At 48.8% G+C, this 27,783-nt stretch overlaps 1 protein-coding gene across 5 annotated transcripts in view; it reads left to right on the top strand.

Annotated features, from left to right (window-relative positions):
- Window positions 1-27,783, top strand: part of LOC135527904 (dedicator of cytokinesis protein 3-like) — a 118,990-nt gene that overhangs the window by 77,511 nt on the left and 13,696 nt on the right. For all 5 annotated transcript variants that reach the window (XM_064956554.1, XM_064956553.1, XM_064956552.1 and 2 more), the window contains 11 exons: window positions 9,256-9,380; window positions 9,872-10,034; window positions 10,186-10,292; window positions 10,399-10,570; window positions 10,689-10,786; window positions 11,131-11,214; window positions 11,433-11,533; window positions 17,932-18,013; window positions 19,847-20,017; window positions 26,113-26,305; window positions 27,321-27,448. In XM_064956554.1, coding sequence (XP_064812626.1) covers window positions 9,256-9,380; window positions 9,872-10,034; window positions 10,186-10,292; window positions 10,399-10,570; window positions 10,689-10,786; window positions 11,131-11,214; window positions 11,433-11,533; window positions 17,932-18,013; window positions 19,847-20,017; window positions 26,113-26,305; window positions 27,321-27,448 — 1,424 coding nt within the window. The remainder of the gene's footprint in view (window positions 1-9,255; window positions 9,381-9,871; window positions 10,035-10,185; window positions 10,293-10,398; window positions 10,571-10,688; window positions 10,787-11,130; window positions 11,215-11,432; window positions 11,534-17,931; window positions 18,014-19,846; window positions 20,018-26,112; window positions 26,306-27,320; window positions 27,449-27,783) is intronic.

The following is a 27,783-nucleotide window of genomic DNA, read 5'->3' as shown; positions in this document are numbered from 1 at the left end:
AGGAAGTAGAGGGTAGGGTGTAGGGAGTAGTTGGTAGGCTGTAGAGGATAGGGAGTAGATTGCAGAGGGTACAGGGTAGAGTGTAGGGGATAGGGAGTAGTTGGTAGGGGATAGGGAGTAGAGGGTAGGGTGCCGGAGGTAGGGTGTAGGGAGTAGTTGGTATTAGATAGGGAGTAGAGGGTAGGGTGTAGGGGTAGAGGGTAGGGTGCAGGGGGTAGGGGATAGGGAGTAGAGAGTAGGGTGTAGAGGGTAGGGTGTAGGGAGTAGAGGGTAGGGGATAGGGAGTAGAGAGTAGGGGTTAGAGAGTAGGGAGTAGAGGGTAGGGTGTAGGGAGTAAAGGGTAGGGTATAGGGAGTAGTTGGTAGGGTGTAGGGGATAGGGAGTAGAGGGTAGCGGATAGGGAGTAGAGGGTTGGGTGTTGGGGATAGGGAGTAGAGGGTAGGGTGTAGGGAGTAGAGGGTAGGGTGCAGGGGGTAGGGGATAGGGAGTAGAGAGTAGGGTGTAGAGGGTAGGGTGTAGGGAGTAGAGGGTAGGGGATAGGGAGTAGAGAGTAGGGGTTAGAGAGTAGGGAGTAGAGGGTAGGGTGTAGGGAGTAAAGGGTAGGGTATAGGGAGTAGTTGGTAGGGTGTAGGGGATAGGGAGTAGAGGGTAGCGGATAGGGAGTAGAGGGTTGGGTGTTGGGGATAGGGAGTAGAGGGTAGGGTGTAGGGAGTAGAGGGTAGGGTGTAGGGAGTATTTGGTAGGGGATATGGAGGTGAGGGTATGGGATAGGGAGTAGAGGGTAGGGGATAGGGAGTAGAGGGTAGAGTGTAGGTGGTAGAGGGTAGGGTGTAGGGAGTAGAGCGTAGGGTGTAGGGGGTAGGGGATAGGGAATAGAGGGTAGGGTGTAGGGGCTCGGGGGTTGGGGGTAGAGGGTAGGGTGCAGGGGGTAGGGGATAGAGGGTAGAGTGTAGGGAGTAGAGGGTAGGGTGTATTGAGTAGATGGTAGGGTGTAGGGGATAGGGAGTAGATTGCAGGGGGTAGAGGGTAGGGTGTAGGGGATAGGGAGTAGTTGGTAGGGGATAGGGAGTAGAGGGTAGGGTGTAGGGGGTAGAGGGTAGTGTGCAGGGGGTAGGGGATAGGGAGTAGAGGGTAGGGTGTTGGGAGTAAAGGGTAGGGTGTAGGGGGTAGAGGGTAGTGTGCAGGGGGTAGGGGATAGGGAGTAGAGGGTAGGGTGTTGGGAGTAAAGGGTAGAGTGTAGGGGATAGGTTGCAGGGGATAGGGAGTAGAGGGTAGGGTGTAGAGGGTAGAGGGTAGGGTGTAGAGGGTAGGGTGTAGGGAGTAGAGGGTAGGGGATAGGGAGTAGAGAGTAGGGGGTAGAGAGTAGGGAGTAGAGGGTAGGGTGTAGGGGATAGGGAGTAGGGTGTATGGGATAGGGAGTAGAGGGTAGGGTGTAGGTAGTAGAGGGTAGGGTATAGGGAGTAGTTTGTAGGGTTTAGGGGGTAGAGGGTAGGGTGTAGGGGATAGGGAGTAGAGGGTAGGGTGTAGGGAGTAGGGAGTAAAGGGTAGGGTGTAGGGGATAGGGAGTAGTTGGTAGGGTGTAGGGGATAGTGAGTAGAGGGTAGGGGATAGGGAGTAGAGGGTAGTGTGTAGGGGATAGGGAGTAGAGGGTAGGGTGTAGGGAGTAGAGGGTAGGGTGTAGGTAGTAAAGGGTAGGGTGTAAGGGTAGAGGGTAGGGTGTAAGGGTAGAGGGTAGGGTGTAGGGAGTAGAGGGTAGGGTGTAGGGAGTAGAGGGTAGGGTGTAGGGAGTAAAGGGTAGAGTGTAGGGGGTAGGGGATAGGGAGTAGTTGGTTGGGGATAGGGAGTAGAGGGTAGGGTGTAGGGAGGAGAGGGAAGGATGTAGGGAGTAGAGGGTAGGGTGTAGGGGGTAGGGAGTAGAGGGTAGGGTGTAGGGAGTAGAGGGTAGGGTGTAGGGGCTATGGGGTAGGGGGTAGAGGGTAGGGTGCAGGGGGTAGTGGATAGAGGGTAGGGTGTAGGGAGTTGAGGGAAGAATGTAGGGAGTAGAGGGTAGGGTGTAGGGGGTAGGGGATAGGGAGTAGAGGGTAGAGTGTAGGGAGTAGAGAGTAGGGGATAGGGAGTAGAGGGTAGGGGGTAGAGGGTAGGGTCTAGGGTTTAGGGGATAGGGAGTAGAGAGTAGGTGGTAGAGGGTAGGGGGTTGGGGATGGGGAGTAGAGTGTAGGGTGTAGGGGGTAGAGGGTAGGGTGTATAGTGTAGGGTGTAGATTGTAGGGTGTAGGGTGTAGGGTGTAGAGTGTAGGGTGTAGGGTGTAGAGTGTAGGGTGTCGAGTGTAGGGTGTAGGGGGTAGGGTGTAGAGTGTAGGGTGTAGTGTGTAGAGTGTAGGGTGTAGAGTGTAGGGTGTAGAGTGTAGGGTGTAGGGTGTAGAGTGTAGGGTGTAGGGGATAGGGAGTAGAGGGTAAGGGGTAGGGGATAGGGAGTAGAGGTTAGGGGGTAGAGGGTAGGGTCTAGGGTGTAGGGGATAGGGAGTAGAGTGTAGGGGATATGGAGTAGAGGGTAGGGGATATGGAGTAGAGGGTAGGGGGTAGGGAGTTGTTGGTAGGAGATAGGGAGTAGTTGGTAGAGGATAAGGAGTAGAGGTTAGCGTGTAGGGAGTAGGGGATAGGGAGTAGAGGGTAGGGTGTAAGGGGTAGAGGGTAGAGGGTAGGGTCTAGGGTTTAGGGGATAGGGTGTAGGGGGTAGGGGGTAGAGGGTAGGGTGTAGAGTGTAGGGTGTAGAGTGTAGGGTGTAGGGTGTAGAGTGTAGGGTGTAGGGTGTAGAGTGTAGGGTGTAGGGTGTAGAGTGTAGGGTGTAGGGTGTAGGGGGTAGTGTGTAGAGTGTAGAGTGTAGGGTGTAGAGTGTAGGGTGTAGGGTGTAGAGTGTAGGGTGTAGGGTGTAGGGGGTAGGGTGTAGGGGGTAGGGTGTAGGGTGTAGGGTGTAGAGTGTAGGGTGTAGTGTGTAGGGTGTAGGGGATAGGGAGTAGAGGGTAGCGTGTAGTGAGTAGAAGGTAGGGGATATGGAGTAGAGGGTAGGGGATATGGAGTAGAGGGTAGGGGGTAGGGAGTAGAGGGTATTGTGTAGGGAGTAGAGGGTAGGGGATATGGAGTAGAGGGTAGGGAGTGGTTGGTAATGGATAGGGAGTAGTTGGTAGGGGATAGGGAGTAGAGGTTAGGGTGTAAGAGTATAGGGTAGGGTGTAGGGGGTAGGGGATAGGGAGTAGAGGTTAGGGTGTAAGAGTATAGGGTAGGGTGTAGGGGGTAGGGGATAGGGAGTAGAGGTTAGGGGGTAGAGTGTAGGGTCTAGGGTGTAGGGTATAGGGAGTAGAGGGTAGGGTGTAGGGAGTAGGGGATAGGGAGTAGTTGGTAGGGAGTAGAGGGTAGGGTGTAGCGGATAGGGAGTAGAGGGTAGAGGGTAGGGGGTAGGGGATAGGGAGTAGAGGGTAGGGGTTAGAGGGTAGGGTTTAGGGGATAGGGAGTAGAGAGTAGGGGGTAGAGGGTAGGGGGTAGGGGATGAGGAGTAGAGGGTAGGGGGTAGAGGGTAGGGGGTAGGGGATAGGGAGTAGAGAGTAGGGGGTAGGGGATGGGGAGTAGAGGTTAGGGGGTAGAGGGTAGGGTCTTGGGTGTAGGGGATAGGGAGTCGAGGGTAGGGGATATGGAGTCGAAGGTAGTGGATATGGAGTAGAGGGTAGAGGGGTAGGGAGCTGTTAGTAGGGGATAGGGAGTAGTTGGTAGAGGATAGGGAGTAGAGGTTAGGGTGTAGGGAGTAGGGGATAGGGAGTAGAGGGTAGTGTGTAGGGAGTAGAGGGTAGGGTGTAGGAGATAGGGAGTAGAGGGTAGGGGATAGGGAGTAGAGGGTAGGAGGTAGAGGGTAGGGTCTAGGGTTTAGGGGATAGGGAGTAGAGAGTAGGGGGTAGAGGGTAGGGGGTAGGGGATGGGGAGTAGAGTGTAGGGTGTAGGGAGTAGAGGTAAGGGTGTAGGGAGTAGAGGTTAGGATGTAGGGGATAGGGAGTAGAGGGTAGGGGGTAGAGGGTAGGGGTAGGGGATAGAGAGTAGAGGGTAGGGGGTAGGGGATAGAGAGTAGAGGGTAGGGTGTAGGGGGTAGAGGGTAGGGGGTAGGGGATAGGGTGTAGAGGGTAGTGGGTAGAGGGTAGGGTCTAGTGTTTAGTGGATCGGGAGTAGAGAGTAGGGGGTAGAGTGTAGGGGGTAGGGGATGGGAGTAGAGGTTAGGGGGTAGAGGGTAGGGTCTGGGGTGTAGGGGATAGGGAATAGAGGTTAGGGTGTAGGGAGTAGAGGGTAGAGGATATGGAGTAGAGGGTAGGGGGTATGGAGTAGAGGGTAGGGGGTAGGGAGTTGTTGGTAGGAGATAGGGAGTAGTTGGTAGAGGATAAGGAGTAGAGGTTAGCGTGTAGGGAGTAGGGGATAGGGAGTAGAGGGTAGGGTGTAAGGGGTAGAGGGTAGGGGGTAGAGGGTAGGGTCTAGGGTTTAAGGGATAGTGAGTAGAGAGTAGGTGGTAGAGGGTAGGGGGTTGGGGATGGGGAGTAGAGTGTAGGGTGTAGGGGGTAGAGGGTAAGGTGTATAGTGTAGGGTGTAGGGTGTAGATTGTAGGGTGTAGGGTGTAGAGTGTAGGGTGTAGGGTGTAGAGTGTAGGGTGTCGAGTGTAGGGTGTAGGGTGTAGGGGGTAGGGTGTAGAGTGTAGGGTGTAGTGTGTAGAGTGTAGGGTGTAGAGTGTAGGGTGTAGAGTGTAGGGTGTAGGGTGTAGAGTGTAGGGTGTAGGGGATAGGGAGTAGAGGGTAAGGGGTAGGGGATAGGGAGTAGAGGGTAGGGTGTAGGGGGTAGAGGATAGGGAGTAGAGGGTAGGGTGTAGGGAGTAGAGGGTAGGGTGTAGAGTGTAGGGTGTAGGGTGTAGGGTGTAGGGGGTAGGGTGTAGGGTGTAGGGTGTAGGGTGTAGAGTGTAGGGTGTAGTGTGTAGGGTAGAGGGTGTAGGGTGTAGGGTGTAGGGTGTAGAGTGTAGGGTGTAGTGTGTAGGGTGTAGTGTGTAGAGTGTAGGGTGTAGGGTGTGGTGTGTAGAGTGTAGGGTGTATTGTGTAGAGTGTAGGGTGTAGAGTGTAGGGTGTAGGGTGTAGGGTGTAGGGGGTAGGGTGTAGGGTGTAGAGTGTAGGGTGTAGTGTGTAGAGTGTAGGGTGTAGAGTGTAGGGTGTAGGGTGTAGGGTGTAGGGTGTAGGGTGTAGGGTGTAGTGTGTAGGGTGTAGTGTGTAGAGTGTAGGGTGTGGTGTGTAGAGTGTAGGGTGTATTGTGTAGAGTGTAGGGTGTAGGGTGTAGGGTGTAGGGGGTAGGGTGTAGGGTGTAGGGTGTAGAGTGTAGGGTGTACTGTGTAGAGTGTAGGGTGTAGAGTGTAGGGTGTAGAGTGTAGGGTGTAGTGTGTAGGGTGTAGGGTGTAGAGTGTAGGGTGTAAGGGGTAGGGTGTAGGGGGTAGGGTGTAGGGGGTAGGGTGTAGGGTGTAGGGTGTAGAGTGTAGAGTGTAGGGTGTAGGGGGTAGGGTGTAGGGTGTAGGGTGTAGAGTGTAGGGTGTAGAGTGTAGGGGGTAGGGTGTAGAGTGTAAGGTGTAGGGTGTAGGGTGTAGGGGGTATGGTGTAGGGTGTAGGGTGTAGGGTGTAGAGTGTAGGGTGTAGGGGGTAGGGTGTAGGGGGTAGGGTGTAGGGTGTAGGGTGTAGAGTGTAGGGGGTAGGGTGTAGGGGGTAGGGTGTAGAGTGTAGGGGGTAGGGGGTAGGGTGTAGGGTGTAGGATGTAGGGTGTAGAGTGTAGGGGTTAGGGTGTAGGGGGTAGGGTGTAGGGTGTAGGGTGTAGGGTGTAGGGGGTAGGGGGTAGGGTGTAGAGTGTAGGGTGTAGGGGATAGGGAGTAGAGGGTAAGGGGTAGGGGATAGGGAGTAGAGGGTAGGGTGTAGGGGGTAGAGGGTAGGGGGTAGGGGATAGGGAGTAGAGGTTAGGGGGTAGAGGGTAGGGTCTAGGGTGTAGGGGATAGGGAGTAGAGGGTAGGGTGTAGGGAGTAGAGGGTAGGGTGTAGAGTGTAGGGTGTAGGGTGTAGGGTTTAGGGGGTAGGGTGTAGGGTGTAGGGTGTAGGGTGTAGGGTGTAGTGTGTAGGGTGTAGTGTGTAGAGTGTAGGGTGTAGGGTGTGGTGTGTAGAGTGTAGGGTGTATTGTGTAGAGTGTAGGGTGTAGAGTGTAGGGTGTAGAGTGTAGGGTGTAGGGTGTAGGGGGTAGGGTGTAGGGTGTAGGGTGTAGAGTGTAGGGTGTAGTGTGTAGAGTGTAGGGTGTAGAGTGTAGGGTGTAGGGTGTAGGGTGTAGGGGGTAGGGTGTAGAGTGTAGGGTGTAGGGTGTAGGGTGTAGAGTGTAGGGTGTAGTGTGTAGGGTGTAGTGTGTAGAGTGTAGGGTGTGGTGTGTAGAGTGTAGGGTGTATTGTGTAGAGTGTAGGGTGTAGGGTGTAGGGGGTAGGGTGTAGGGTGTAGGGTGTAGAGTGTAGGGTGTAGTGTGTAGAGTGTAGGGTGTAGAGTGTAGGGTGTAGAGTGTAGGGTGTAGTGTGTAGGGTGTAGGGTGTAGGGTGTAGAGTGTAGGGTGTAAGGGGTAGGGTGTAGGGGGTAGGGTGTAGGGTGTAGGGGGTAGGGTGTAGGGTGTAGAGTGTAGAGTGTAGGGTGTAGGGGGTAGGGTGTAGGGTGTAGAGTGTAGGGTGTAGAGTGTAGGGGGTAGGGTGTAGGGTGTAGGGTGTAGAGTGTAGGGGTTAGGGTGTAGGGGGTAGGGTGTAGGGTGTAGGGGGTAGGGGGTAGGGTGTAGGGTGTAGGGTGTAGAGTGTAGGGGTAGGGTGTAGGGGGTAGGGTGTTGGGTGTAGGGTGTATGGTGTAGAGTGTAGGGTGTAGGGGGTAGGGTGTAGGGTGTAGTGTGTAGGGTGTAGGGTGTAGAGTGTAGGGTGTAGAGTGTAGGGGGTAGGGGGTAGGGTGTAGGGTGTAGAGTGTAGGGTGTAGTGTTTAGGGTGTAGAGTGTAGGGTGTAGAGTGTAGGGTGTAGGGGGTAGGGGGTAGGGTGTAGGGGGTAGGGTGTAGGGTGTAGGGTGTAGACGGTAGGGTGTAGGGGGTAGGGTGTAGGGGGTAGGGTGTAGGGTGTAGGGGGTAGGGTGTATGGTGTAGGGTGTAGGGGGTAGGGTGTAGGGGTAGGGTGTAGGGTGTAGGGTGTAGGGGGTAGGGTGTAGGGGGTAGGGTGTAGGGTGTAGGGGGTAGGGTGTAGGGGGTAGGGGGTAGGGTGTAGGGTGTAGGGGTAGGGTCTAGGGGGTAGGGGGTAGGGTGTAGGGGGTAGGGTGTAGGGTGTAGGGGGTAGGGTGTAGGGGGTAGGGTGTAGGGGGTAGGGTGTAGGGTGTAGGGGGTAGGGTGTAGGGGGTAGGGTGTAGACGGTAGGGTGTAGGGTGTAGGGGGTAGGGTGTAGGGTGTAGACGGTAGGGAGAAAGGAGGAGTTCCAGAAAATTGCGCTTGTGTTTCATTCAAGGGAAGTTATTATTTAATGTGGGATAAGCAGATGTTCAGAAGGACACCAGTTTCATTGACACAGTTGGAAACCAGTCTCAGTCCAAAATGCTAAAAATCAGATGTTTCACTTGAAGTAAACCCTCAGCAGGAGCTCGGCCTATACTGAAGAGAATGTAGTCTTGGTGTTTCCTACTTTCGACAACATTTGAGTCAGAGGCTTGAAGAGATGCTCTGGGGCTTTTGTATACTTTTTGGCCAGTAGTTCTGACAGTAGCACCCACGAGCCAAAAGTGGTCTCCAAAAATTGCGTACTATGTCACATATATTTAAGATATGTTCTCTCTCTTTCGCTCTCTCTCAATTCAATTTGCTTTATTGGCATGACGTAACAATGTATATATTGCCAAAGCTTACTTTGGATATTTACAATATTAAGATAATAAGAATCAAAATTGTCAATAAGACAACAGCAACAACAATAACCAAGGATCAAAATAACATTGAACAATAACAATAAGCATACAGTAGAGGACATGTGCAGGTTGATTGGTCTGTCAGACACTGTCCCTCATCATATGGCTGGCAGCTCTCTCTCTCTCTGCTGTGTCCATTGAGCCGTTGGGCCTGCCCTGCAACCTCATTGGATAACGCTGGGCAGGCCTCTTGGTAACTGTCATTCAAATTCTGTCACTCATTGGCTATAACTCAAATTACTAGGGGGCTGGCCCACGTGGGGGGGACGTAGGGAAATGGCGTGGCACAGCTTTGGGAAATCAGTTGCTTTCAAACTAGGGATTTTGTGGCTAAATGAGGTAAGACAGTAATTATTCTCATAGATTATGCATGCAGGCACTTCCAGGAGATTAAAACAATGATTTCTTAGTCGCTAAAGTACCGGAGCATGTCTTTAAACTGTGACCATTTGTAAACAAACAACAGAGATCTTCAAAGATTCTGTCAAAGGAGTGAAGGGCCATAAAGTGTGTGTTTGTTTCATCATTTGGCATCACTCTTTTAGGGTTCCATTGAGATGAATACTACAGTGTACACACACACACCCCTCCACTTCCCTTCACTCCGATTTAAATACCTCCCAATACCCCTGTCAGTGACTCATCTGTCCCCAAGGAAATGAGAAAGATATAAATAACAGTAATCTGATCTTATAAATAACTGCAATATCTTCTTTCACTGTAGTCATTGATATCTTTTCCATTAAGCACTGACTCACATGGGGTGCTGAGACAGTTATTATGAGCTACTGTGTATATTAGAACAGGAGGGACATTTTCTATTGACAAGAACAATAATGTTTGGTGTCAGCGCCGCATCCTAATTCATAATGTCCACACTTATCTGAGCTACCCAGGATCCCTTAGTTTTTCGAGCCAGATGGCTTACTTCCGCAATCTTTGACTGCTGTAGTTTAAGACGTTGCCTATAGGCATACGTATCCACGTTCGGGGATATCCCAGACTTAGGATCACTTGAGGTAAATTATAGAAGACAAAAACCACAGAGTATAAAGTAAAGACAAACTAACAATTCCGTGCACATGAAACATTAATTTGGTTCTGTCCTAGGCTTCGAACTTGTAGAGATGTTATTGTCTCGTGGGCGTTCTAAGGCCTGTTCCTCTGAACTGTAGGGACACTGTAGAGAGAGAATTCTCTAGAACAGAACACTGTCATGGCTTGACTGTGTGTCCTTATCCTAGGTGACACTCGTAATGACCTGTACCTGACCCTGGAACGAGGGGACTTTGAGAGGGGGGGCAAGAGTGTCCAGAAAAATATTGAGGTCACTGTGTATGTACTTTACGCCGATGGGGACACACTCAAGGTAACAGAGAACATTTCTGTTGGTTTGTCGTAATTGATTTGGATTTCATGATTTCAACCATTTGACAGACCATTATACCATTAACCATCTATCCATCCATCCATCCATCCATCCATTCACCCACCCATCCACCCATCCACCCATCCATCCATCCATCCATCCATCCATCCATCCACCCATCCATCCATCCATCCATCCATCCATCCATCCACCCATCCATCCATCCATCCATCCATCCATCCATCCATCCATCCACCCATCCATCCATCCATCCACCCATCCATCCACCCATCCATCCATCCATCCATCCATCCATCCACCCATCCATCCATCCATCCATCCATCCATCCATCCATCCATCCATCCACCCATCCATCCATCCACCCATCCACCCATCCACCCATCCATCCATCCATCCATCCATCCATCCATCCATCCATCCATCCATCCATTCTAAAGAGTGCCTGTCCTTTCTCTATTCCCCACATCAGGACTGTATCAGTCTGGGTAGTGGGGAGCCCAACACCAGTGAACACCGCTCTTTTGTCCTGTACCACAACAACAGCCCTCGCTGGAGTGAGATGATTAAACTCCCCATCCCCATAGACCGGTTCAGAGGATCACATCTGCGCTTTGAGTTCAGACACTGTTCCAGTATGTCAACAACACTGGACAGGATTTAGAAATAAAGTTATTATTGTTATCATTATTATTAACTTGATAGCAATGCAGAATTGTGTCTGGTATTGTTTATGCTGTGTAGATGGCATAAACTATACAGTAATTCCTTTGTGTCTCTCCTCAGCTAAAGACAAAGGGGAGAAGAAGCTGTTTGGTTTTGCCTTCACTCCTCTGATGAGGGAGGATGGGACCACGCTGTCAGACGAGAGCCATGAGCTCTATGTCTATAAGGTGCGGTCATAGACAACACAGACATGCACACACAGGCTTACATATTCTACATTATTCTCTGTAATTTATATCTAACACATTTCTCTGTTGTGCCTCTGTTGCCCAGTGTGATGAGAATACAACGTTCAGTAACCAGGGCCTGTACCTGAGCATGCCCTGCTGTAAAGAGGACTTCAACAGCTGCCCCAACCTGCCCTCCACCCTGCCCTTCCAGAGGAACCCCAAGGAGACCTTCTGGGTCTCCACACAGCTCTGCTCCACCAAGCTCACTCAGAACGGTAAGGCCAGCTCACTACACTGTTTTATACATCTCATCTCATTCACAAGCCTAGCCTCGATCTTTACCCAGAGCTTCACACATGTTTTTGTGTCTGTTCTATTCTGCTCTTTTTCCAGTGGACCTCCTGGCTCTGCTGAACTGGAAAGCCCACCCTGACAAGGTGTTAGATATCTTGGGTCAACTACGCCACATCAACGGAGAGGAGATTGTCAAGGTAACACTCTTCTTCAATCAATACATCTAGGAAAGACTCCTCTTTGTTGTTTGGCCAAACACTAACAGATCTGTGACTAGCCTATGTTATTGGGTTTGGGGAACTATGATGGTGTAATGCACGTGTCAAAGTCATTCCACGGAGGGCAGAGTGTCTGCGGGTGTTTGCTCCTCCCTTGTACTTGATTGATGAATTAAGGTCACTAATTTGTAAGTAACTCCCCTCACCTGGTTGTCTAGGTCTTAATTGAGAGGAAAAAACAAAAACCTGTGGATGCTAGGGCCTCCATGGAATGAGTCTGACACCTCTGGTTTAATGATAGAGCTGGCTCTTCTCCCCTGCAGTTCCTACGAGATGTCCTGGATACACTATTTTGTCTCCTGGATGACAACACAGATAAATACGGACCACTGGTTTTCCAGTCATTGGTATGTCAAGATGGAGAGACCAACCTCATTTAATGCAATGGAATGTAGTGTGTGTGTGTTTATGTATGTGTGTGACTCACATGTGTGAGAGTGTGCACACATGCGTGAATGCATGCATGACTGCATGTGGGGTGGCTGCAGCATACTCAAATTTTCTCCAGTATGGCTAAACCCCATCTTATGTTTTCCCCCCTGTCTGTCTGTCTTTGTGCACTCAGGTGTTTATCATCAACCTGCTCAGGGACAGTCGTTTCTACCACTTCCGGCCTGTTATGGAGGCCTACATACAGAACCACTTTGCAGGAGCTCTGGCCTACAAGTAATGAACCACTTACGGTCAGGTCTAAAATTATTGGCACCCTTGATAAAGACAAACAAATAAGACTGTATAAAATAAATAAATAATATACTGAGCTATAGTGCATTCGGAAAGTATTCAGACCCCCTTGACTTTTTCCACATTTTGTTACATTACAGCCTTATTCTAAAATGGAGTAAATTGTTGTTTTTTTTCTCATCAGTCTACACACAATACCCAATAATGACAAAGCAAAAACAGGTTTTTAGATATTTTTGAACATTTTTTTTGATAATATCACATTTACTTAAGTATTTGGTCTGTTGACAGACCCTTTACTCAGAACTTTGTGAAGCACCTTTCGCAGTGATTACAGCTTCGAGTCGTCTTGGGTATGACGCTACAAGCTTGGCACACCTGTATTTGGGGAGTTTCTCCCATTTGTCTCTGCAGATCTTCTCAAGCTCTGTCAGGTTGGATGGGGAAATTCACTGCACAGCTATTTTCAGGTCTTTCCAGAGTTGTTCGATCGGGTTCAAGTCCGGGCTCTGGCTGGGCCACTCAAGGACATTCAGAGACTTGTCCCGAAGCCACTCCTGCATTGTCTTGGCTGTGCGCTGAATGTCATTGTCAGACCAGAGAATCTTGTTTCTTTAGGTGCCTTTTGGCAAACTCCAAGCGGGCTGTCATTTGCCTTTTACTAAGGAGTGGCTTCCATCTGGCCATTCTACCATAAAGGCCTAATTGGTGGTGCTGCAGAGATGGTTGTCCTTCTGGAAGCTTCTCCCATCTCCGCAGAGGAACTCTGGAGCCATGTCAGAGTGACCATCGGGTTCTTGGTCACATCACTGACCAAGGCCCTTACATTTACATTTAAGTCATTTAGCAGACGCTCTTATCCAGAGCGACTTACAAATTGGTGAATTCACCTTCTGACATCCAGTGGAACAGCCACTTTACAATAGTGCATCTAAGTCATTAAGGGGGGGGGAGAAGGATTCCTTATCCTATCCTAGGTATTCCTTGAAGAGGTGGGGTTTCAGGTGTCTCCGGAAGGTGGTGATTGACTCCGCTGTCCTGGCGTCGTGAGGGAGTTTGTTCCACCATTGGGGGGCCAGAGCAGCGAACAGTTTTGACTGGGCTGAGCGGGAACTGTACTTCCTCAATGGTAGGGAGGCGAGCAGGCCAGAGGTGGATGAACGCAGTGCCCTTGCTTGGGTGTAGGGCCTGATCAGAGCCTGGAGGTACTGCGGTGCCGTTCCCCTCACAGCTCCGTAGGCAAGCACCATGGTCTTGTAGCGGATGCGAGCTTCAACTGGAAGCCAGTGGAGAGAGCGGAGGAGCGGGGTGACGTGAGAGAACTTGGGAAGGTTGAACACCAGACGGGCAGCGGCGTTCTGGATGAGTTGTAGGGGTTTAATGGCACAGGCAGGGAGCCCAGCCAACAGCGAGTTGCAGTAATCCAGACGGGAGATGACAAGTGCCTGGATTAGGACCTGCGCCGCTTCCTGTGTGAGGCAGGGTCGTACTCTGCGGATGTTGTAGAGCATGAACCTACAGGAACGGGCCACCGCCATGATGTTGGTTGAGAACGACAGGGTGTTGTCCAGGATCACGCCAAGGTTCTTAGCGCTCTGGGAGGAGGACACAATGGAGTTGTCAACCGTGATGGCGAGATCATGGAACGGGCAGTCCTTCCCCGGGAGGAAGAGCAGCTCCGTCTTGCCGAGGTTCAGCTTGAGGTGGTGATCCGTCATCCACACTGATATGTCTGCCAGACATGCAGAGATGCGATTCGCCACCTGGTCATCAGAAGGGGAAAGGAGAAGATTAATTGTGTGTCGTCTGCATAGCAATGATAGGAGAGACCATGTGAGGTTATGACAGAGCCAAGTGACTTGGTGTATAGCGAGAATAGGAGAGGGCCTAGAACAGAGCCCTGGGGGACACCAGTGGTGAGAGCGCGTGGCGAGGAGACAGATTCTCGCCACGCCACCTGGTAGGAGCGACCTGTCAGGTAGGACGCAATCCAAGCGTGGGCCGCGCCGGAGATGCCCAACTCGGAGAGGGTGGAGAGGAGGATCTGATGGTTCACAGTATCGAAGGCAGCCGATAGGTCTAGAAGGATGAGAGCAGAGGAGAGAGAGTTAGCTTTAGCAGTGCGGAGCGCCTCCGTGATGCAGAGAAGAGCAGTCTCAGTTGAATGACTAGTCTTGAAACCTGACTGATTTGGATCAAGAAGGTCATTCTGAGAGAGATAGAGGGAGAGCTGGCCAAGGACGGCACGTTCAAGAGTTTTGGAGAGAAAAGAAAGAAGGGATACTGGTCTGTAGTTGTTGACATCGGAGGGATCGAGTGTAGGTTTCTTCAGAAGGGGTGCAACTCTCGCTCTCTTGAAGACGGAAGGGACGTAGCCAGCGGTCAGGGATGAGTTGATGAGCGAGGTGAGGTAAGGGAGAAGGTCCCCGGAAATGGTCTGGAGGAGAGAGGAGGGGATAGGGTCGAGCGGGCAGGTTGTTGGGCGGCCGGCCGTCACAAGAAGCGAGATTTCATCTGGAGAGAGAGGGGAGAAAGAGGTCAGAGCACAGGGTAGGGCAGTGTGAGCAGAACCAGCGGTGTCGTTTGACTTAGCAAACGAGGATCGGATGTCGTCGACCTTCTTTTCAAAATGGTTGACGAAGTCATCTGCAGAGAGGGAGGAGGGGGGAGGGGGAGGAGGATTCAGAAGGGAGGAGAAGGTGGCAAAGAGCTTCCTAGGGTTAGAGGCAGATGCTTGGAATTTAGAGTGGTAGAAAGTGGCTTTAGCAGCAGAGACAGAGGAGGAAAATGTAGAGAGGAGGGAGTGAAAGGATGCCAGGTCCGCAGGGAGGCGAGTTTTCCTCCATTTCCGCTCGGCTGCCCGGAGCTCTGTTCTGTGAGCTCGCAATGAGTCATCGAGCCACGGAGCGGGAGGGGAGGACCGAGCCGGCCTGGAGGATAGGGGACATAGAGAGTCAAAGGATGCAGAAAGGGAAGAGAGGAGGGTTGAGGAGGCAGAGTCAGGAGAAAGGTTGGAGAAGGTATGAGCAGAGGGAAGAGATGAAAGGATGGAAGAGGAAAGAGTAGCGGGGGAGAGAGAGCGAAGGTTGGGACGGCGCGATACCATCCGAGTAGGGGCAGTGTGGGAAGTGTTGGATGAGAGCGAGAGGGAAAAGGATACAAGGTAGTGGTCGGAGACTTGGAGGGGAGTTGCAGTGAGGTTAGTGGAAGAACAGCATCTAGTAAAGATGAGGTCGAGCGTATTGCCTGCCTTGTGAGTAGGGGGAAGGTGAGAGGGTGAGGTCAAAAGAGGAGAGGAGTGGAAAGAAGGAGGCAGAGAGGAATGAGTCAAAGGTAGACGTGGGGAGGTTAAAGTCGCCCAGGACTGTGAGAGGTGAGCCGTCCTCAGGAAAGGAGCTTATCAAGGCATCAAGCTCATTGATGAACTCTCCGAGGGAACCTGGAGGGCGATAAATGATAAGAATGTTAAGCTTGAAAGGGCTGGTAACTGTGACAGCATGGAATTCAAAGGAGGCGATAGATAGATGGGTAAGGGGAGAGAGAGAATGACCACTTGGGAGAGATGAGGATCCCGGTGCCACCACCCCGCTGACCAGAAGCTCTCGGGGTGTGCGAGAACACGTGGGCGGACGAAGAGAGAGCAGTAGGAGTAGCAGTGTTATCTGTGGTGATCCATGTTTCCGTCAGTGCCAGGAAGTCGAGGGACTGGAGGGAGGCATAGGCTGAGATGAACTCTGCCTTGTTGGCCGCAGATCGGCAGTTCCAGAGGCTACCGGAGACCAGGAACTCCACGTGGGTCGTGCGCGCTGGGACCACCAGATTAGGGTGGCCGCGGCCACGCGGTGTGGAGCGTTTGTATGGTCTGTGCAGAGAGGAGAGAACAGGGATAGATAGACACATAGTTAACAGGGTACAGAAGAGGCTACGCTAATGCAAAGGAGATTGGAATGACAAGTGGACTACACGTCTCGAATGTTCAGAAAGTTAAGCTTACGTAGCAAGAATCTTATTGACTAAAATGATTGAAATGAAACAGTACTGCTGGAGTAGGCTAGCTGGTAGTGGCTGCGATGTTGACACTACACTAATCAAGTCGTTCCGTCGAGTGTAATAGTTTCTACAGTGCTGCTATTCGGGGCTAGCTGGCTAGCTAGCAAGGTTGATTGCGTTCCGTTACTTAAAAGAACGACAATAGCTGGCTGGCTAACCTAGAAAATCGCTCTAGGCTACACAATTGTCTTAGATACAAAGACGGCTATGTAGCTAGCTAGCTACGATCAAACAAAACAAACCGTTGTACTGTAATAGTTACTACAGTGCTGCTATTCGGGGGCTAGCTGGCTAGCTACGTTAGAAGAACGACAATAGCTGGCCAGCTAACCTAGAAAATCGCTCTAGACTACACAATTGTCTTAGATACAAAGACGGCTATGTAGCTGGCTAGCTACGATCAAACAAATCAAACCGTTGTACTGTAATGAAGTGAAATGAAAATGTGATACTACCTGTGGAACGACGCGAATGTTGACCGGGTAGTTGGAGTTCAATTCGGTAGAGGTTGGCTAGCTGTTGGCTAGCTAGCTAGCAGCATTTCCTACGTTAAGGACGACAAATAGCTGGCTAGCTAACCTCGGTAAATTAAGATAATCACTCTAAGTCTACACACTCTAAACTGCACAATTATCTTGGATACGAAGACAACTATGTAGCTAGCTGACACTACGCTAATCGAGTCGTTCAGTTGAGTGTAATAGTTTCTACAGTGCTAGTGGACAGTGGATGTTAGCTAGCTGCTTAGCTGCTTAGCTAGCTGCTTAGCTAGCTGCTGGGCAGATACGTTAGGACGACGAAATACGATAATTATGCAATTGTCGTTGATACAAAGACGGCTATGTAGCTGGCTAAGAAGAGATTGCTAAGATTAGACAAATCAAACCGTTGTACTATAACGAAATGTAATGAAAAGTTATAAAAAGTTATACTACCTGCGGACCGAAGTGTAGATGCGGCCGCTCGCTCCAACCGGAAATTCCTATTCTCCCTCGATTGCTTAGTTTGGCCGGGCAGCCAGCTCTAGGAAGAGTCTTGCTGGTTCCAAACTTCTTCCAATTAAAAATGATGGAGGCCACTGTGTTCTTGGGGACCTTCAGTACCAGGTTTTTGGCTAAAATGTCCTGGTACAGGCTGATATCTCTTAGCATGTTCCTAGCATCTAGACAAAGGGCATTGCCAAAATCCTGAAGTATCCCTTTAATAAGTGCCCCAGGACCAGTGGAAACAAAAGAGCCCAATAACATCAAATATCCAACAGCATATTTTACAGTAGGTATGGGGTTGTTTTCTGCTCATGCATTCTCATTTCGATGACCTTACCACCCCCCCCCCCCCCCACCACACACAGGGCACAGACGTCCATTCAATGTCTATTCCACATTGGTTCAACGCAATGTCATTAAAATGACGTCGAAACAACATTGATTCAACCAGTGTGTTCCCAGTGTCATCCAACAAATATAAATGCCTGGAGTTTGCTAAAAGGTATTGGCACTTGGATTGGAAGCGGTGCGTGCTATAGTCAGATGATATGGAAATAGAGCTCATTGCCTGTGCACACAAACGGTGGGTTTGGCGTCAACATGAGAATGCATGAGCAGAAAATAACCCCATACCTACTTTAAAATATGGTGTTGGATCTTTGATGACCAAAAACCTGGTTACCTTTGCCAGGAGGCTAAAACCTGGTTACCTCTGCCAGGAGGCTAAAACCTGGCCGCAATTGGATCTTCCAGCAAGACAATAACCCCAAGCACACATCAAAATCCACAAAGAAATGGTTCATTGGCCGGAAAAATAACATTTACAATGGCCATTTCAGTCTCCGGACTTGAAACCCCTTGAAAACCTGCGGTTTAAATTGAAGAAGGCAGCCGGAGGAAATCAAGGATCTGGAAGGATTCTGTATGGAGGGAGGGTCTAAGATCCCTCCCAATGTGTTCTCCAACTCATAAAACTTTAGACAATATAATCTAAAGCCACAGTGGATCAGGGGAGGTTCCCAGATGGATGAAGACGAGAGATATCTTATGACAGGGAATCGTCAATATGTGTTGATATGTTTGCATTGCAGAATACTGACATGAATTATGACACCGAGGTTTGCTCTTTGATGCTGTAGTGGTCATGTAAAGGTATATTGTATTACAAGGCTTAAAGAAAGGACACAACCAAACTCAAACCACACTACACATAATATATAATAATATCTTTATCAAGGGTGACAATAATCTTGGACCTGACTATGACACCAGTGTACATTTTCTTTGTCTTATATGGCCATGGAATACCCCATGTTTAACACTCTTCACTCTGTGTTCTTGTAGAGAGCTGATTCGCTGTCTGAAGTGGTACATGGACCGCTCTGCTGAGGTTGTCAGACAGGATCACATCCAGGAGGCCATGAGGGTAAGGCTCACATCACATCTGTTGTCAGACAGGATCACATCCAGGAGGCCATGATGGTAAGGCTCACATTACAACTGAGGTTGCCAGACAGGATCACATCCAGGAGGCCATGATGGTAAGGCTCACATCAGATCTGTTGTCAGACAGGATCACATCCAGGAGGCCATGAGGGTAAGGCTCACATCACATCTGTTGTCAGACAGGATCACATCCAGGAGGCCATGATGGTAAGGCTCACATTACAACTGAGGTTGTCAGACAGGATCACATCCAGGAGGCCATGAGGGTAAGGCTCACATCACATCTGTTGTCAGACAGGATCACATCCAGGAGGCCATGATGGTAAGGCTCACATTACAACTGAGGTTGCCAGACAGGATCACATCCAGGAGGCCATGATGGTAAGGCTCACATCACATCTGTTGTCAGACAGGACCACATCCAGGAGGCCATGATGGTAAGGCTCACATCACATCTCATCTGAGGTTGTCAGACAGGACCACATCCAGGAGGCCATGATGGTAAGGCTCACATCACATCTCATCTGAGGTTGTCAGACAGGACCACATCCAGGAGGCCATGATGGTAAGGCTTACATCACATCTCATCTGAGGTTGTCAGACAGGACCACATCCAGGATGCCATGATGGTAAGGCTCACATCACATCTGTTGTCAGACAGGACCACATCCAGGAGGCCATGATGGTAAGGCTCACATCACATCTCATCTGAGGTTGTCAGACAGGACCACATCCAGGAGGCCATGATGGTAAGGCTCACATCACATCTCATCTGAGGTTGTCAGACAGGACCACATCCAGGAGGCCATGATGGTAAGGCTCACATCACATCTCATCTGAGGTTGTCAGACAGGACCACATCAAGGAGGCCTTGAAGACAAGGCTCACATCACATCTCATCTGAGGTTGTCAGACAGGACCACATCCAGGAGGCCATGATGGTAAGGCTCACATCACATCTGTTGTCAGACAGGACCACATCCAGGAGGCCATGATGGTAAGGCTCACATCACATCTCATCTGAGGTTGTCAGACAGGACCACATCCAGGAGGCCTTGAAGACAAGGCTCGCATCACATCTGATGTCAGACAGGACCACATCCAGGAGGCCATGATGGTAAGGCTCACATCACATCTCATCTGAGGTTGTCAGACAGGACCACATCCAGGATGCCATGATGGTAAGGCTCACATCACATCTCATCTGAGGTTGTCAGACAGGACCACATCAAGGAGGCCTTGATGGTAAGGCTCACATCACATCTCATCTGAGGTTGTCAGACAGGACCACATCCAGGAGGCCTTGAAGACAAGGCTCGCATCACATCTGATGTCAGACAGGACCACATCCAGGAGGTCATGAGGGTAAAGCTCACGTCACATCAGGACATGAGAGGATGTTTGGACAAACAGAGTGAACCCACACACTGTTAGACACTCCCAACATACATTTCTTTACCAAACATGGAACGTTTAGACCTCACGCCTATAGATGAAAGGAAATATGACATGAATGTCAAATAGTATAATCTAAAGCCACAGTGGATCATGGGAGGTTCCCAGATGGATGAAGACTATCTTATGACAGGGAATCATCAATATGTGTTGATATGTTTGCATTGCAGAATACTGACATGAATTATGATACCAAGGTTTCTCTTTGATGCTGTAATGGTCATGTAAAGGTATATTGTATTACAAGGCCTAAAGAAAGGAACACAACCCAACTCAAACCACCACACTACACATAATATAAAGATAATTGTGTTTTACAGCTAATTGTATCCTATTTCGTCCTCTGTCCACCCTGCAGGCTCTGGAGTACCTGTTGAAGTTTATCGTCCAGTCTCGGATCCTGTACTCGCGAGCGACCTGTGGTATGGAGGAGGAGCTGTTCAGGGCCAGCATCCAGGAGCTCTTCCAGTCCATCCGCTTTGTGTTGAGTCTGGACAGCCGCAGCTCAGAGACCCTCGTCTTCACACAGGTCAGAACATCAGCACTTCCGGTCTGTCTCTAGCTTGTCTTTATCCCAGAAGGGATAACTACTTAGATCAGTACATTTTGACTGGACTATTAGGAGCTTATCGGCTCCTTTGTTTTTTGTGTTCATTTAGCTTCGATTCAATTGACATTCATTTATCAATAATTTGTCATTGATTTCATGTATTGTTTAATTTCTTTGTTGCTTTCCTGTAAAGCACTTTAAATCTGTGAACAAAAAACAGTCCGCCTCTTTCTCCAATTGTATTTTTATGTATTTTGTAAGAAAAAAAAAACCCCGCTTCTCATGATAGCCAATTAAATCTTGTCTCATCACTGCAACTCCCCAACTGGCTCGGGAGAAGCAAAGGTCGAGTCATCAGTCATCCGAAACATGACCCACCTAACAGCGCTTCTTAACACCCACCCGCACCAATTTGTCGGAGGAAACACCGTTCAACTGACAACCGAAATCAGCCTGCAGGCGCCCGGCCCGCCAAATCAAGTCGCTAGAGCGCGAAGAGCCAAGTAAACCCCCCCCCCCCCGGCCAAACCCTCCCCTAACAAGGACGATGCTGGGCCAATTGTGCTCCGCCCTATGGGGATCTTGGACACGGCCAATTATGACACAGCCTGGGATCAAACCCAGGTCAAGCTTGTGGGAGGAGAGATAGGACTGGCTCATTGTAATTGCTGAAATGGAATAAATGGAACGGTATCACACAATTGTCACTGGCCTGCTCATAGCCTGTGGCAAAAATGAGGGGACGCGAACAACAGGTATAGGTCAATTAAAATGTTTTCTTTATTGTAAACAAAACTATTAACTTTAAACTAAGAAAAAGGAATGAGGTGTGGAAGTATCATAATGTAAGGTGTATGTAAAGTGCATGGATGCGTGAATCTGTGTGTGAATGAGTGAAAACTATGCAAAACTACAAAAAAAAACAGGTTCATACCTGGAGGAGCAGAGAGAGAGGTGATTAGTGACAGTTTAAATACTCTGATCCCAGGTGACTCCAATCACTAACGACCCTCCTCTGCCTGCAGGAGAGACCGACCCTGCAATGCAGAGGAGGAGCCGTGACACCCCCCTCCTTAAAATGAGGGTCCCACCCTCAACCCACATTCCTCCAACATATTCAAAACAATTCAACCCCCCCCCCAAAAAAAAATGTCCCAGCTCCTAGTAGTAGCCCCGTGTCCCGCCCAACTGACTGTCCACCCCTCAAAAACTCGGCAGCCCTTGTACCTGGGGAGCAATTTAAGAGGAAAGAGGCGCAGACAGCCTGTAGGGGTCAGCAGAGAGAAGATACAAACTAGTTTAAAGGAGCACGGGACAGAGCATCAGCAATGATATTATCCTTACCACTAATGTGTCTAATATCAAGGTTGAATGGTTGCAAGAACAAAGCACAACGCATCAGGCGCTGGTTGGGATTTTGCAGGGACCTCAGACAAATAAGTGGGTTTGCGATGGAGCGTCAGAAAACAAAACAGGGTCGTTTCTAATAAGAGCTACCAATTCATCACGTTTCTCAGAGTCTAAATGATCTACCAAAACCAAGGTTTTGCAAAGTCTGGGAGTTTTTCAACCAACCTTGTAAGACCTCATCTGAAACCCTAACGTCCTCCTCTTCTCCCCCTCCACCAAATTAAAGCCACAAGATGCAGTAACTGGAGCAGCAGTCAACGCTGACCTCACTGCTGGAGTGCCTTCTACTTTGCTTAGATCACGGGAGTGTTAACATTTTAACAGGTTCACATGGCATAATTTAGAGGACTTCCTATGACCAGGGGTTTCAATAAGATAGATTTGAACTGACACTTTACGCAACACAATGAAAGGACCATAATATTTTGCCTGAAATGGTGAACTTACAAGAGGCAGAAGAGCAAGTACACGATCACCGGGACTAAACTCATGCAGCTCAGCCTGTCCGTCATATTTCAGTTACATTTTCCGTTGAGAAGATTTGAGTTTCTTTTGCCAGTTCACCAGCCCTATACAACTTCAACCTAAAACCATTTACATAGTCAATAAGGTTCTGCAACACTGCTAAAGGCCCACGCACCTTATGACCAAACACTAAGTCATTTGGGCTAAACCCTGTGCTTTCCTGCACTACTTCATGAGCAGCTAGTAACAGCCAAGGTCACCCCTCCTCCCAATCTGCAGACAGTTCTGTACAGTATGCACGAAGCAAGGATTTTAAAGTTTGATGAAAACGTTCCAAAGCTCCCTGGCTCTGGGCATGGAACACAGTAGACTTGTTGTGTTTAACTTTAAGCTGTTTGAGAACCTGAGCAAATAAATGGGAGGTAAAGTTAGACCCCAGATCTGACTGGATGATTTTTGGAATCCCAAATGTTGAAATAAATTGAGTTAACGCTTTAACTAGTGATTTTGAAGTTATGGTACGCAAGGAAAAAGCTGCCGGATATCTGGTTGCTTGACACATAACAGTTAATAAGTAGCTATGACCTGACTTGGACCTTGGTAAAGGCCCAACACAATCGATAATAAGATGCTCAAAAGGTTGCCCTATGGCTGGTATTGGATACAAAGGTGCTGGCTTTACAACCTGGTTTGGCTTGCTTGTGCGCTGACACGTATCACAAGTTTAAAAAAACTGAGATACATCCCGCTTTAAACGTGGCCAGAAAAAAAATAACGAAGTATGAGATCATACGTTTCACGAACACCCATATGACCTGCCACATCACCATGTGAAGGTTGCAACACTTTATTTTGCAAAGTAGTAGGTACAACTATTTGAAAGACTGGTTCTCCTAGACCCTGATCATAGCGTGGAACCCATTTCCTGACTAACAGCCCATCCAGAAGAAAATAACACTGAGCACTATTCCTCACCACTGAATCAGGAACAACTTTATCAAACAGATCAGCCAAGTTAGTATCAGCCTTTTGCTCAGCCATCAATGAATCTCTAGAACTAGTCAACTGTTCTGTCTGGAGTTTGACTGGCAACTCAAGACTTTCTGGTTTACTCTCCATCTCCTTACGAGAGTCATAAAATCCATGTACACAAACAACAAGTGTGCGGTTAAAATTGGCAAAAAACACACACATTTCTTCACACAGGGTCGTGGGGTTAGACAGGGATGCAGCTTAAGCCCCACCCTCTTCAACATATATATCAACGAACTGGCGCGGGCACTAGAAAAGTCTGCAGCACCCGGCCTCACCCTACTAGAATCTGAAGTCAAATGTCTGCTGTTTGCTGATGATCTGGTGCTTCTGTCACCAACCAAGGAGGGCCTACAGCAGCACCTAGATCTTATGCACAGATTCTGTCAGACCTGGGCCCTGACAGTAAATCTCAGTAAGACCAAAATAATGGTGTTCCAAAAAAGGTCCAGTCACCAGGACCACAAATACAAATTCCATCTAGACACTGTTGCCCTAGAGCACACAAAAAACTATACATACCTTGGCCTAAACATCAGCGCCACAGGTAACTTCCACAAAGCTGTGAACGATCTGAGAGACAAGGCAAGAAGGGCATTCTATGCCATCAAAAGGAACATAAATTTCAACATACCAATTAGGATTTGGCTAAAAATACTTGAATCAGTCATAGAGCCCATTGCCCTTTATGGTTGTGAGGTCTGGGGTCCGCTCACCAACCAAGACTTCACAAAATGGGACAAACACCAAATTGAGACTCTGCACGCAGAATTCTGCAAAAATATCCTCAGTGTACAACGTAGAACACCAAATAATGCATGCAGAGCAGAATTAGGCCGATACCCACTAATTATCAAAATCCAGAAAAGAGCAGTTAAAAACTATAACCACCTAAAAGGAAGCGATTCCCAAACCTTCCACAACAAAGCCATCACCTACAGAGAGATGAACCTGGAGAAGAGTCCCCTAAGCAAGCTGGTCCTGGGGCTCTGTTCACAAACACACCCTACAGAGCCCCATGACAGCAGCACAATTAGACCCAACCAAATCATGAGAAAACAAAAAGATAATTACTTGACACACTGGAAAGAATTAACAAAAAAACAGAGCAAACTAGAATGCTATTTGGCCCTACACAGAGAGTACACAGCGGCAGAATACCTGACCACTGTGACTGACCCAAAATTAAGGAAAGCTTTGACTATGTACAGACTCAGCGAGCATAGCCTTGCTATTGAGAAAGGCCGACGTAGGCAGACATGGCTCTCAAGAGAAGACAGGCTATGTGCTCACTGCCCACAAAATGAGGTGGAAACTGAGCTGCACTTCCTAACCTCCTGCCCAATGTATGACCATATTAGAGAGACATATTTCCCTCAGATTACACAGATCCACAAAGAATTCGAAAACAAATCCAATTTTGAAAAACTCCCATATCTACTGGGTGAAATTCCACAGTGTGCCATCAGAGCAGCAAGATTTGTGACCTGTTGCCACGAGAAAAGGGCAACCAGTGAAGAACACGCACCATTGTAAATACAACACATATCTATGCTTATTTATTTTATCTTGTGTCCTTTACCATTTGCACATTGTAAAAACACTGTATATATATATATATATATAATATGACATTTGTAATGTCTTTATTGTTTTGAAACTTCTGTATGTGTGATGTCTACTGTTATTTTTTATTGTTTATTTCACTTTATATATTATATACCTTACTTGCTTTGGCAATGTTAACACGTTTCCCATGCCAATAAAGCCCCTTGAATTGAATTGAATTGAGTCCGCGCGGGGAACGGCACAAACTGGAAATACCTCAGGAGACACACAGTTTTGATCCGGAGATTCCCTTGCAGGTGACACTGAAGGTTGCTTCTTACAGATGTTTAGTTTGCCATCTGCCCACACCTTACTACCTGACTTTTTGGATTTAAGCAGAGGACAATCTTTCTTCCAATGTCCTTCAACTAAACAGTAGTGATTATAGAGGTATTAGCATTAACCGGTGCTTTAATCCTCCAGACCCAAACTTCTGCTGAGGCCTTTGGAAAGAAGCCCCAGACAAAGGTGACCTACTATTCCTAGGAGTAAAGTTATTTATGGTACATGTCACTGACTCAAAATGGCTTTTATGTGTTAGCCTGTACTCATCTGCAAGGATTGCTGCATCACTTGGAGACTTAACTTTATGTTCATTCATGTATGTAGCAACCTGGTCAGACACAGAAGTTTTGAACTGTTCTAACACAATCAAATTAGACAGACCCTCAAAAGTACTAACTTCAGAAGCTGTACACCAACGATTAAATGCAGAAGTCAAATCACGAACAAACTCAGAATAGGTTTGTGAATCAAACCTTTTCCTGTAACGAAAACGTTGACGATATATCTCTGGCACAAGCTCGTAGACCTTCAGAACTGCTGATTTAACTTTACTGTCAGCTACACTCAGTGCTGTCAAAGCCTCACGTGCTTTACCTGTAAGTACACATTGCAACAACATAGTCATGTCCAGATCTGACCAAGCTCTAGCTTCCGCAATACGCTCAAATAGAGCAAAGTATGTGTCTGGATCTGACTCAAATGTAGGCAACAAACGAAGATTCTGTGAAACAAACTGTGGTAGTTCTTCTGGTCTATTAGAGCGATTGAGAAATGCTATCTCTAACTGCATTTGCAACAGCTCCCTTTGCTGCTCAAAAGCTAATGAAGGGCTAGACTGAAAACCTGCACCCTCACTACTAGCAGACTGACCCCAAAAAACACCCATTTCTCCAAGACCCTGCTTTAATCTAGTTTTAACAGTCTCTTTAAAAAAAAAATATCAAAAATCTCAATCTGATAATGTTCAGCAATTTCAATTAACTGCTCCTTAGTACACAACTCTAGGCTACCTCTGAAGGAGCTTGAACAAAACTACTCAGAATGAAAGACATTTTCCTCAACCAATACAACTATTACAAATGCTCAACAACAAAAACACAACTCACCTGCTGTCAGTCTGGGTTCAAGGACAGGAGCCACACCCCACTATCCTCCAAAAACCACTAACTGGCTCGGGTCTTCGTGCAGTCACATGTGGTGGGGTTTTATGCACAAAACCAGTGGGGTGGAAAAGACAACCCTCCCTTCTTGTCTCTTCTCCTTGACCCTGTCAGGCGGCGTTGTTGAACAGTTTCCCAGACATCTTTGACGAGCTGCTGCAGATGTTCACAGTGCAGGAGGTGGCTGAGTACGTCCGGGGCACGCTGGGGAGCATGCCCAGTACAGTGGACATCGGCCAGTCTATGGACGTGGTCAAACTGCAGTCTATCGCCCGCACCGTCGAGAGCAGGCTCTTCTTCTTCCCTGGTAAGACTGAAGACTACAGGACAGCTTTACTAACACCGAATGAAACTGTGAACACTGTTAGATGCTCCTAAAGTGGGAATGTAATAGATTGTTTTACCTGTAACTGGTTCTTTGTCAGAACAAAGAATCTAAAAGGCAAAGGCTAAAGCTGGTTAAAATCTTTCTACAATTGATCCTTCACTCTCTCCCCTTCTTCCTCTCTCTCCGTACCCCTCCCATTCTCTCCCCTTCTTCCTCTCTCTCCGTACCCCTCCCATTCTCTCCCCTTCTTCCTCTCTCTCCGTACCCCTCCCATTCTCTCCCCTTCTTCCTCTCTCTCCGTACCCCTCCCATTCTCTCCCCTTCTTCCTCTCTCTCCCGTACCCCTCCCATTCTCTCCCCTTCTTCCTCTCTCTCCGTACCCCTCCCATTCTCTCCCCTTCTTCCTCTCTCTCCGTACCCCTCCCATTCTCTCCCCTTCTTCCTCTCTCTCCGTACCCCTCCCATTCTCTCCCCTTCTTCCTCTCTCTCCGTACCCCTCCCATTCTCTCCCCTTCTTCCTCTCTCTCTGTACCCCTCCCATTCTCTCCCCTTCTTCCTCTCTCTCCGTACCCCTCCCATTCTCTCCCCTTCTTCCTCTCTCTCCGTACCCCTCCCATTCTCTCCCCTTCTTCCTCTCTCTCCGTACCCCTCCCATTCTCTCCCCTTCTTCCTCTCTCTCCGTACCCCTCCCATTCTCTCCCCTTCTTCCTCTCTCTCCCGTACCCCTCCCATTCTCTCCCCTTCTTCCTCTCTCTCCGTACCCCTCCCATTCTCTCCCCTTCTTCCTCTCTCTCCGTACCCCTCCCATTCTCTCCCCTTCTTCCTCTCTCTCCGTACCCCTCCCATTCTCTCCCCTTCTTCCTCTCTCTCCGTACCCCTCCCATTCTCTCCCCTTCTTCCTCTCTCTCCGTACCCCTCCCATTCTCTCCCCTTCTTCCTCTCTCTCCGTACCCCTCCCATTCTCTTCCCCTCTTCCTCTCTCTCCCCCTCTCAGAGTCTCGTAGTATTTTGCTGCCGGTGGTCCTGCATCACATCCACCTGCACCTGCGCCAGCAGAGGGAGCTGCTGATCTGCTCAGGAATCCTCACGAGCATTTTCTCCATCATCAATACCAGCGCTATGGTACATCACATCACCACTGAATCTACTGCAGTAGAAGAGATTGGAGTTGAAGTTGTCCTAATCATCGTCATTAGGAGGATGAAATTATATCTGACCCTGTATCAGTAGTTAGGGGCTACTTCTCTGTAACAAAAGCTGGTGCCATAACTGGTTACTAGACCACCTACAGTAGTGTATCTATAGTATCCCAGCTAAACATTATTTTCACATTTCTTGTATCAAATGGAATTAAAGTTGGGATGACAGACTAGTTGGTAAAACTTTATACACTGCCAAGGCTGGTAAAGGCATTTATAATACCATGTCATTGTTCAGACATTATTGTCAAGACAATA

The sequence above is a fragment of the Oncorhynchus masou genome, chromosome 33 (assembly GCF_036934945.1).
Source record: "Oncorhynchus masou masou isolate Uvic2021 chromosome 33, UVic_Omas_1.1, whole genome shotgun sequence".
Lineage (NCBI taxonomy): Eukaryota > Metazoa > Chordata > Actinopteri > Salmoniformes > Salmonidae > Oncorhynchus > Oncorhynchus masou.
Note: the sequence above shows the minus strand (reverse complement) of the source record. Positions and strands in the feature narration are given on the sequence as shown.